Source organism: Poecilia reticulata, chromosome 17, assembly GCF_904066995.2.
Source record: "Poecilia reticulata chromosome 17, P_reticulata-male-v2, whole genome shotgun sequence".
Taxonomy (NCBI): domain Eukaryota; kingdom Metazoa; phylum Chordata; class Actinopteri; order Cyprinodontiformes; family Poeciliidae; genus Poecilia; species Poecilia reticulata.
The window spans coordinates 31,173,794-31,185,902 of NC_088846.1; the positions used below are offsets into that span (position 1 = coordinate 31,173,794).

Below are 12,109 nucleotides of genomic sequence, written 5' to 3' on the forward strand. Positions count from 1 at the left end.
GTCATATTTTAATACAGAAGCTAGAAAACATTGAGATGATCTGAAGGATCAGAAATTACTGTTAGGTCTATTTTTATTTTACTTCATTAATTTTATTATGAAGTATTTCTGATCAAACTGGAGTCAAATTTCCAAATTCTCACAGAATGAAAAAGAAACAAGTTTTAACCAAAAATTAATCAGATAAAGAGCCGAATTTATAAAACATCTTTTATTAGATTTTTATTGAAAAAAGAAAAACTAATTCAGAAAAGTTTCTGATTTTACTTATATACATTATAATAATTTTCATCCTTAAAATGTTTAATTGACCTGGTGTGCTGTGGTGGCGCAGCGGTTCAGCACAACCCACATGTTGAATCCTTAGTCCTTTATGCGGCCGTCGCTGGTTCGATTCCCGGCCTGGTGACCTTTGCTGCATGTCTTCCTTTCTCTCAATACCCAATTAACTATCACATAAAGGAAACTAGAGCCAATAAAACCTTTTAAAAAATTTTATTGACTTCATATTTATATGTTGGTCTGTCTGATAATTTTTTTTATTAAATGATTGATAATTTGAATATATTTTTTTACCAGATACTTTATTTATTTCCTGGACGGATGATTTTTATTCTTCTTGAGTAAAAACCTGCTGAATGAACAGTTTTAGCTCTGAATCCTGTGGGGCTGATTCGACTGACGGAGCCGATTGCTGAGCTGTGAGTTCAGCTCTGAGCTGTTTCTCTCTCAGATGAAGAACTCAGGTGCTTCCTGAACGACTGTTTCAGTCGATGCTTGTAACTGTCATGGTGTTATTAAAGTGAGAAGCCACAGCTAACGGTGTGGAGGCTGCAGAGCACAAACCCACACAGCTGCTGCTGGTCTGATGGCGATCAAACCCAGCATGAGATTATCGCTAATCTGATCCAAACTGCCTGCAGATTAACCTCATCCTGTTCAGCTGCATTCATCTGTAAAAATCTGTAATGTTTTTTACTTTATTGTTCTTTATTCTTGTCTCCAAATTCAAAGCATTTTCTACATTTTCTTTATCAAAGGATGATTTATGAATCTTCAGCTGCTCATTAATTTATGATGTTTTATTCAGAGACGCTGAGATTCAAGAGCAAATTTGATTGTTTTTATTTTAAATATAGAATAAAAAAACTGACCTCAAATATTAAATCATAGCAGCAGACAAAGTCATTATTATTATTATTATTATTATTATTATTATTATTATTATTATTATTATTATTATTATTATTATTATTATTAATTTCCATCCATCTGTTTTGTTGATCTTTGCATGTTAAAACATTTTATGATCATATTTAATACTTTTTATTCTAGTTTTGTTATTTATTAATTTCGATCATGCCCAATATTTTCAGATTAAACTACATCACAAATTACAAAGAAACAAAATGAGTTGAATCAAATTCTTTATTATTTAAATCTTATTTCCTCACATATGGAATACAGAAAATCACCTTACATTCAAACTGATAAAGATAAAATATATTCGGATTTAATTTGAGTTAAATGAGGTTCAGCTGGCAGAAACAAAACATTCATAAACTCGGTAAAGAATAAAATCAATTCTTTGCAATAAAAACATTAAATGTAAACAAAGCAGAAATATGCAAATTGTAATAAAAAGCCTCAAAAGATTAAGAGAATCTTCACATTCCTAAAATATTAATGACGTTTTAATCTCCTGTTGGATGAACAGCATAGAAATGCAGCATGTAGAAGCGTTTTCACGTTTATGAACAGAAAATCCTGGAGTTTTACATTCATGTCTGAAGCTTCCAGGACAAACTGGGATCCAGTCAGTCGGTTCTGCTGGTTCCACAGACGCTGATCAGGGACAGACAGCAGAAGTAGAGCAGACTCTTGGCCATGAGCAGCGAGTAGATGAGGAAGAGGAGCTGCTGGCTGAAGCCCAGAGACTCAGTGGGGGGCGGAGGGCCGGCGGGGCGAGGGGCCACTGAGAGAAACACAGAACACCAGAATATCGGAACATCAGAATATCAGAATATCAGAATATCAGAATATCAAAACATCAGAATATCAGAATATCAAAACATCAGAATATCAGAACATCAGAATATCAGAATATCAGAATATCAAAACATCAGAATATCAGAATATCAGAATATCAGAATATCAGAATATTAGAACATTGGAACATCAGAATATCAGAATATCAGAATATCAAAACATCAGAATATCAGAATATCAAAACATCAGAATATCGGAACATCAGAATATCAGAATATTAGAACATCGGAACATTAGAATATCAGAATATCAAAACATCAGAACATCGGAATATCAGAATATCAGAATATTAGAACATTGGAACATCAGAACATCGGAATATCAGAATATCAGAATATGAGAACATCGGAACATCAGAATATCAAAATATCGGAACATCAGAATATCAGAATATTAGAATATTAGAACATTAGAATATCAGAACATCAGAATATCAGAACATCGGAACATCAGAACTTCAGCTGCTGAAGGGAACCAGAGCTGCTTAATCACTCGGTTAAATTTACCTGAGTAACTTTTAAAAAAGTATTTTCGCTACGTTGTATATGTTACGGCATCAGTGGGCCCTGCCCTCTTTTTCCTTGCAGGGTTCTGCAGTCAGGCCCTGCAGGTGTTGGGTGTTCCTCTGATTGGCGTCCTGCAGCTTTAAAGCTGCTAGGCGTACAGCAGAGGGGGCTTTTCCCTTCCCTCTCCTCAGATCCCCACTTGGTTTGGTTTGTATCTTTTGGTTGAGTTTTGTTAGGTTTTGCATTCGCTCATTTCTGGTTATTTATAGGTTTTGCTCTAATCTATTTTGGTTTCTTATTTCAGGCATTTCTTTTTTCTTCAGGGTTATTTCTTTCATATAACTTAATAAATTCTACTTTCATTTACACATTAAATCCTTGTGTGGTCTCCATTAATGTTGCCCCATCAAACGAGCCTGGTGGACGTAACATTGTGGGGGCTCGTCCCTTCATGGTTGCCATTGTGGGAGCTAATTATGCTGATTGGCCTCATTGGTGAGTTCAGGTTGCAGTTACATGCCCCTGACTTTGGTTTTCCTGTACTGCAGGTTATTTGGCTAGTTTAAGGAATTTTACCTTACTAGATTTTGGACATTTTTGATGTTTCATGTTTGTTGCTGGAGGTCCATGAGGATTTTGTTGGTAGGGGAGAGAGGGTTGTGTTTGAAAAAAAGGTAAGTGCTGTCTGGTATTTGTTTGTGGCAACTTCATTTTAGATTACCCTGTTTGTTGTTTTGGTTTGTTATTTTTGGGTTGGACTCTGGGCTGAGGGCACCGCCGTGGTTTGCTGCCTGAGAGGTCTTGGCCTGGAGGGATTTGCTGCCAGCGGTATCTTGGTGCTTAAGTGACTTGGCTCTTGGAGGAAGGCCTGAAGACTAGGCTAAGGTTAGTCAGGGTTTTTGGCACTTAGTTAGTGGTAGGAAAATGGAGGTTTGCCATTTGTTTGTACCAGTCATGCACTTCCTTGTGGTTGTTTAAACAATTGGGGTATATTTTGACCTGTATTGTTTTTTTTTTGAAAGTGGGGTTGTTGGGTTAGTTTGGTTTGAGGATGGACGTTGTGAGTTCTTTCTTGTCTTCTCCAACATTAGAACTCTTGGAAAAGCTTACAAAGGAGCAGATTCGTCAAGTAGCTGAACACTTTAAAGTTGATCTTGAAGATGTAAAAGGATTAAGGTTACCTCCGCTAAGAAGTTTTTTAAAAGACGAACTTGTAAAACTGAATGTCTTTCCTGTCTCTCTTTCAGATGCTGATGTGACAGATGAAACTTCCCTCGGTTCAGTTTCTTTAACTGGTGCTCCAAATGAATTGTCGAGCTCAACAGTGTCTCAAGCTTCTCAATTAAAGTTTCAGTCGAATAAAACTGAGATGGAAATGCAGTTGGAGTTAGAAAATTACGACTAGCACATGAGCTTGAGGAGAGAAAATTAGAGTTACAGGAAAAGCGGCTAGCATATGAGCTTGAGAAAAAACTAGCTTTACAGGAAAAGCAGCTAGCACAGGAACAAGAAGAGAAGAGGTTGGCACATGAGTTGGAGGTGAAGAAATTATCTTTGGAAGCTGAGCGCCTGAAGTTGAGGTCTGAGGGCAGGTTAAGTGGTGGATCTGTTAATCTGTCTCAAGGTGGTGATGGGTTTTCTGGACATAACTTGGTTAACATGTTGAAGCTGTTGCCTAAGTTTAATGAAAGAGATCCTGATGTGTTTTTCTCTTGTTTGAGGACATGGCAGAGGACAATGACTGGAGTGATCTAGATTGCTCCATGCTGCTGCAAAGTGTGCTTGTGGGTAAGGCCCAAGAAGCATATGTTTCATTAACTTCAGCTGAAAGAAAGGTATACACATCTGTTAAAAAGCTGTGTTGAAAGCTTATGAATTGGTTCCTGAGCATTACAGGCAACAATTTAGGAGCTGCAGGAAAGCTGAAAAACAGTCAACACGGATCTGGTCAGAGAACTAAACACCCAGTTTTCTCGTTGGTTATCAGCTGAAGGTGTGGATGATTTTGAATCACTTTGTGACTTGATGGTGTTGGAACAGTTCAAGAACATTATTCCAGAACGGGTGGCTATATATATCAATGAACATGAAGTAAAAACTGCTGCTAAAGCTGCCGTCTTAGCAGACGAGTATGTTCTGACCCATAAAGCTTTGAGGGATTCTCATTTGAAAGGTGACCACAGCCTTAAGGAATTTCATTATGACCGGTTTCCTGGTAAAAATGGATTGGATCATACACTGAGATCTAAAGCAGACTTGGTTTGTAACTATTGTCGCCAGAAGGGACACTGGAAAAATGAGTGTCCTCTGAATATCAAAACTAAATCAAATAGGGGCAAACAGGATCATCGAAAACCTGTGGCTTTAGCCAGTGTTACACAGTTGCATTCAGTGGAGTCTACACCGCTACCTAAAGTTGAAAGTGTAAGACCAACTGTCTTAGCTGCACCTCTTGACTTTCAATCTTTTTCAGAGCTGACCGATTCGGATCCCCAGAACTTTGTGAAGGATGTCGGACAAGATTACTCTCCTTTCATCACACATGGGTTTGTTACTCTGAATGGAAGTTCTAATAAAGTGGCTGTAAAGATTCTGCGTGACACCGGAGCATCTGAATCTTTCATCTTGGATTCTATTTTGCCATTTTCTTCATGTTCTGATACTGGTCGTAGTGTCTTAATTAGAGGTATTGGGATGGAAACTTTCTCTGTGCCTCTCCATAGGATCTATTTGCAGTCAGAACTGGTACAAGGAGAAGTGACGATAGGTGTTCGTCCTTCTTTGCCTGTGGAAGGGGTGTCTCTCATTTTAGGAAACAATCTGGCAGGTGGACGTGTGTGGCGAGATGTTGCACCTCCTCTAGTGGTCCGAGCGTCTCCATCTGTTTCCGTGTCAGACAAATGTGCTCAAGACTTCCCTGAGGCGTTTCCAGCTTGTGCAGTAACTCGTGCCATCACTCGTGCTTTGGCTGATAAGGAGGTTGAGTCTGGTAAGCCTAGTTCTGTTGAGAAGACTGCTTGTTTGCCAACTCTTCCTGTTCCTTTGTCACTCAGTGAGTTGATTGCAGCCCAACAGGAGGACACAACCTTAGCTGTCCTGTTTGACCAAGTCCAGACAGCTGAACAGGACACAAAAACGTCATGTGGGTATTTTCTACAAGCAGATCTGTTGGTACGTAAATGGTTACCCTACAGTGACAGGGATATTGTTGGTCCAATTTATCAAGTTGTTGTTCCAGTCAAGTTCAGAAACCTTGTTTTGAAAACTGCTCATGGAGAATTGTCTGGTCATTTCGGAGTCAATAAAACTTATAATAGAGTTTTACATCATTTTTATTGGCCGCGACTGAAAAAAGATGTTGCTGCGTTTGTGAAAACCTGTCACACTTGTCAACTAACTGGAAAACCTAATCAGACGTTGAAACCAGCTCCACTTTTTCCAATACCTGCTGCTGATAAGCCTTTTGAACACTTGATCATTGACTGTGTTGGCCCACTGAGTCCTTCAAAGTCCGGATCAGTGTATTTACTGACAGTTATGTGTAAAAGCACTCGTTATCCTGCAGCATATGCTCTGAAAACCATTACAACAAAGTCTGTGGTCAAAGCTTTGTCTAACTTTATTTCAGTGTTTGGAATCCCAAAGACCATTCAGACTGACAGAGGTACCAATTTCACCTCACGCATGTTTGGTGAGATTTTGAAACAACTAGGTGTAGTCCATCAACAGAGCAGTGCTTATCATGCTCAAAGCCAGGGGGCACTAGAGCGTTTTCACCAAACCCTGAAGGCTTTGTTGAGGGCATACTGCACAGAGTTGAGTAGAGACTGGGAAGAAGGTCTGCCTTGGCTACTTCTGGCAGCTCGTGAAGTTGTACAAGAGAGCACAGGGTTCAGTCCAAATGAACTAGTGTTTGGACATCATGTGCGTGGTCCTCTTGCTATTTTAAAAACCAACTTGGAGAGGTCTGAGCCACCATCAAACCTGTTTGACTACATCAATGGTTTTCGTCGCAGACTTTTCTTGGCTGGCAAACTAGCTTCTGAGAATCTTAAAAAGGCTCAGAGGAAAATGAAGCGATGGTTTGACCAGAAAGCTGAAAATAGAGTGTTTCATCCAGGAGATAAGGTGCTTGCCTTACTTCCCATTCAGAGTTCACCTTTCCAAGCAAAGTTTTATGGTCCGTATTCTGTGTTGAGATGGGTGTCACCACAGGACTATGTGGTTTCTACCCCAGACCGTAAACGACCAACTCAGCTTTGCCATGTGAACTTATTGAAGCCTTACTTTGGTTCTACTTTGGAAGAAAAAGATGGGAAGGCAGTTGCTGCTTCTGTGAAGGCAGACTCGAGCTGCAACACAGGTTTGGATGAGGATGTGCAGACTCCAGATGACACAGTGTTCCAGCCCAGACTTAAAAACTCTGAGATGTTGTCTAACATACAGACATTATTGAGTCATTTGTCTGCAGAAAGAAGTGAGCAGTTGAAGCAGTCCATTATGGATTTTCAAGCCTTGTTCAGTGACATTCCAACATGTACCAATTTAATTGAGCATGACATAGATGTGGGAGATGCGCAACCCATCCGTCAACATTTTTATCGTGTGCCTCCTGAGAAAAGTAAGTTTTTGGAGTCAGAAATTCAGTATTTGCTGGACAATGGCCTGGCTAAACCATCTTGTTCTAGTTGGTCTTCGCCATGTTTGTTGGTTAAAAAACCTGACGGTACTTATAGATTCTGTACTGATTATAGGAAACTGAACAGCATTACAAAGCCTGACTCTTACCCGCTTCCTCGGATGGAAGATTGTGTCGATCAGGTTGGAACTGCAAAGTATGTGAGTAAATTTGATTTGCTCAAAGGTTATTATCAAGTACCCTTGTCTGCTCGAGCCCAAGAGGTGTCTTCCTTTATTGTACCATCAGGATTATACTCTTACACTGTAATGAGTTTTGGCCTTAGGAATGCACCTGCCACTTTCCAACGGCTGATGAATAAAGTAGTGGCTGGTTTGGAAGGTTGTGCTGTCTACTTGGATGATGTAGTGGTCTTCAGTGACACCTGGATTGAACACGTGCTGCGTATCCAGAAGTTGTTTCAGTGTCTTCAGGATGCTCGCCTAACTGTGAACTTAGCTAAATGTGAGTTTGCAAGAGCTACAGTGACTTATCTGGGAAAAGTTGTTGGGCAAGGACAAGTGAAACCAGTAAGGGCAAAAGTCCAAGCCATTGATGGTTTCCCACCTCCTTCCTCAAAAAAGGAGTTGATGAGATTTCTGGGGATGGTGGGTTACTATAGAAACTTTTGTGAGAACTTTTCTACTGTAGTGGCTCCATTAACAGACCTATTGAAGGCTAAAGTCCAGTTTAGGTGGTCATCAGTTTGTCAGAAGGCATTTGAAAATGTCAAGTTTCTCTTGAGCACTGCACCAGTCTTGTCTGCTCCAAGATTAGACCGGCCATTCCAGGTACAGGTTGACGCAAGTCAAGTGGGTGCAGGAGCCATTTTGTTGCAGACTGACGAAGGAGGAATTGACCATCCAGTGTGTTTCTTTTCTAGGAAGTTCAATCAACATCAACTTAATTATTCGACCATTGAGAAAGAGGCCTTGGCCCTTATTTGGGCCCTGCAGCACTTTGATGTGTATGTGGGTGGGGGTGCATTTCCTGTTGTGGTATATTCAGATCATAACCCTTTGACCTTTTTGCACTCTTTACAGAGCCCCAATCAGCGGTTGATGCGATGGGCCTTATTTCTACAGCCTTACAACCTTGAAATTCGGCACATTCGAGGCACTGAAAATGTGCTGGCTGATGCATTGTCTCGTGCCATTGATGGACCAGACTAGCAGGAAAAAATGTCTACAGAGGTCCTAGTGGGAACCTCTGTTTTAAGGGGGAAGGTGTTACGGCATCAGTGGGCCCTGCCCTCTTTTTCCTTGCAGGGTTCTGCAGTCAGGCCCTGCAGGTGTTGGGTGTTCCTCTGATTGGCGTCCTGCAGCTTTAAAGCTGCTAGGCGTACAGCAGAGGGAAGGCTTTTCCCTTCCCTCTCCTCAGATCCCCACTTGGTTTGGTTTGTATCTTTTGGTTGAGTTTTGTTAGGTTTTGCATTCGCTCATTTCTGGTTATTTATAGGTTTTGCTCTAATCTATTTTGGTTTCTTATTTCAGGCATTTCTTTTTTCTTCAGGGTTATTTCTTTCATATAACTTAATAAATTCTACTTTCATTTACACATTAAATCCTTGTGTGGTCTCCATTAATGTTGCCCCATCAAACGAGCCTGGTGGACGTAACATATACTTTTCGCTTCTACTTGAGTAACTTAATGAAGCATCTCTGCTCTTGCTGGAGTAAAATGTATGGATTGATTGATAATTTGATCAGTTCCTCGGGACTTGAGTCATTTCTACTTTAACCTGAGTAAATGTTCTGGCCTCTTCTGTCAGTAACTTACAGCCGGATCTCTGAGTCTCTTTACCTGTTTTTGAGGGAGTCTCTTTAGCGCCCCCTTCATGTTGGACGGAGCAGCGGTACTGGTAGGCGAGCTGAGGATCCGGATCCACCATCCTGATGGAGGAGAAACGACCCGACTCTCTGACCTCCAGCTGCTCCGCTCCAGCAGGAAGAACCTCCTCCTTCCCGTCCTCCTTCTTCCTTTTCCAGGTGAACCGGACCACCGGCGGGAACATTCCTGAAGCGACGCATAGCAGCGGCTCCTTCCGGTCCGGCTGCAGCTCCTTCCGGTCCGGCTGCAGACCGGAAACCGCGGAGTACAGACTCACCTCAGGGTCCTGCTGCTTTCTGACGTCTGAAGCGTCTGTTGAGAAAAAAACATTTCAATAAACACCAAAACAAAAACATCATCATAACTAAGGCAGGAATTTAACTGAAGCATTGATGGAAAGAAACAAAACAAGAAATTATTTAAAATAAATGTCAAATAACTGAATTCTTGAAGGATTTTCCAGCCCAGAGTTTATCAGATGTGATTAAAAAAACAAACTAAATAAATAAACTGTCTGCAACAAACTTATGATTTTTAATTATCTGTCACTGAAGTCCTTAAAAATGTATATTTATATAAATACAGGCTTCATATGACACCCAACAGCAACAATATAAGATCCTTTACATTTGTGAATACATGACATAATAATAATAATAATAATAATAATCATAATCATAATCATAATCATAATAATAATAATAATAATAATTGTTATTATTATTATTATTATTATTATTATTATGATTATGATTATGATTATGATTATTATTATTGTTATTAGTGTGATAAAAAAAGTTTTATTGTGAGATTTTAATAATTAAAGTGACAAATTATTTTTGCTTAACCTGAACTGGATGAGAAAACTACAAATAAAATAATTAATGTCTTTAATATTAATGAAATATAAAATATATTTTAAATCAATATAAATAGTTTTTAAATATATGTTTTGAATTTCAGAATGAAAAGTTTGTTTTATAGTTTTGTTGTATTTTAATGTTAATTTTAATTTAAGCATGCCCATAATGTTGTTTTAGTAAAAATATTTAAGTGAAAATAAAGATGTAAAATCACCAAATTACTAACATGAATAATTAATAAAATATGATTAATGTGTATAAATCTGGGCTGTAATATAAAGTGTTGCAATAAAGATATAAATAGGAACAGATATTTAATAAGCATCTATAAGTTCCCTCACATGGACTTTGTTTTATTATGCAAGGAAATAATAGAAACTTAAATTTGATTTTAAAAGGTTTTTTTTTTATTTACAATTCAGAAACTGCAGTAAATTCACAATAATAAAATATCAAACTATTTGGAAAAACATAATTTAATTTTATCTCAGTAAGTTTTAAAGTTGATGCAGAATTTACAGATATATTTTTATATTTTTTATAAGAATAAAGTTTGAAAGGTTTAATTTCTTGCGGTAAATTAAACAGATTTAAACCAGCTGCAGTTTCTGCTCTGCTTTTATTTACATTTAATTTTAACCTCAAATTTAACATTTTGTTTCTGTCCCAAATATTTTGAAAAGTAAAATTCCAGCTATATTTACATCATGCATGGTTCTGAGTCTAATAAAATGTTTTAGCCTTGTTGTCAGCGTGCGGATCGGGTGCCCAACACGCGGCGCGGGGGCCGTCTGTGGAGGATTCCTGTCGGGTCTCGATCACAGAATCATTCATTTGGTTTGATGCAGATTCACATTTTAAGAAATTTAAATGTTTTGGAGCAGGACTGACTGACTGAGGCCTTTAAAAAAATACGATTTAAAACTTAAAATGAAACATTTAAAAACACAAAGTATTAATATTCTACCAGCCATGATTTTAATTTTTTAAAATTTAAACAGATTTGTACTAAAGATCAGGTTTGGGTCTGACCTTCTGTAAATAATGTAACAGGGAGAATAATCTGTTATTATGTTGATAAAAATATAGAACAAGACGAACAATCTAAAAAAAATTATGTTTCAAATCTACAATCATTTACAGATTAATTTTCTCCAGTAATCACGATTTTACTTGTTTAATTAAAATGTGTGTAGGTGAAAATAATAATAATAATAATAATAATAATAATAATAATAATAATAATAATAATAATAATAATAATAATAGAGAATTTTGATTTAAACATTTTATTAAAACTTAAAACTTTGTTTGGCCCCCAATGTAAAATGTTTAAATCAGATGAAGTTATGATTATTAGACGTTTAACAGAAACACCTCAGATTTACTGAGAATTAAATATGACATGAATCTAAACTATGAATGAGATTTAATCCAGCATTTAAACATAAACACCTTGGTAACTTCTTCACATCACCTCTGATTAAATGTCATTTTTTACTCTTGTTAACTGAAGAACGGAGCAGAAAAACTTTCCGTTGTTCTCAGAATTCTGGTTTCCTGGTTTCTGCGTTTTTTCCAGGAAACCGGCGGCTGAACAGAAACCAGAAAACAATAAACTTGATCAAACTTTGTCTTTTTAATCAGGTTTCTGTTGCTTTGGAAGGAGGATCAGATTTTGGATTTGCTGACTTTCATATCAACGATCATAAAACATTTTATTCAGACCTGAAAACATTCGGAGCTCAAAACACAAATGCAGGATTTCTGCATCTGAGACAAACATCAGATTAATAATAAAATGTTTTTCTTACCTGATACATAAAGTTTGGTTCCAGTCCCAAAGACCAGGAACTTGGACTCATTGGAGGCTCCTGATCCTCCCACAGCGAAACCCTCTGATACAAAAACCTGCAGAGAGGAAGAAGCCGGTTTCTTTAGGGGTTGCGTGTTTGGGGGGGCTGGGTGTGGCCAAAGGTGATTTCCTGCAAACTTCTACATCTCAGGTAAAAAAGCAGAAATGAAGCTTTTCCATGAACTGGAGCAGATAGAAACGTTGCTGCTTTAGAGAACAAAGTTTAAAAGTTACAATCAAAAGTCACTTTTTAAAACATTCCCATCATTTCTAGTTTCTCTTTCTCTCCACATGGTTGTGGTTTCTCTGGCCTCCTGACCCGTGGCAT

General features: G+C 38.1%; 1 protein-coding gene across 1 annotated transcript; it reads right to left on the minus strand.

Annotated features, from left to right (window-relative positions):
* Window positions 1-1,410: 1,410 nt before the first annotated feature.
* Window positions 1,411-12,109, minus strand: LOC103460596 (uncharacterized). The gene is made up of 4 exons (XM_081598262.1): window positions 12,101-12,109; window positions 11,741-11,921; window positions 9,037-9,375; window positions 1,411-1,975 (listed from the first exon to the last, which is right to left on the minus strand). Exons 1-4 carry the CDS (start codon window positions 12,107-12,109, stop codon window positions 1,818-1,820), a joined length of 687 nt encoding a protein of 228 aa, XP_081454388.1. The 3' UTR covers window positions 1,411-1,817.

Excerpts from the sequence above, each read along its gene's own strand:
- LOC103460596 (XM_081598262.1), bottom strand. Across the intron at positions 9,376-11,740 it reads AACCAAACTTTATGTATCAG|ACGCTTCAGACGTCAGAAAG; the intron begins GTAAGAAAAACA and ends TTTTCTCAACAG. Across the intron at positions 1,976-9,036 it reads AGAGACTCCCTCAAAAACAG|TGGCCCCTCGCCCCGCCGGC; the intron begins GTAAAGAGACTC and ends TGTTTCTCTCAG.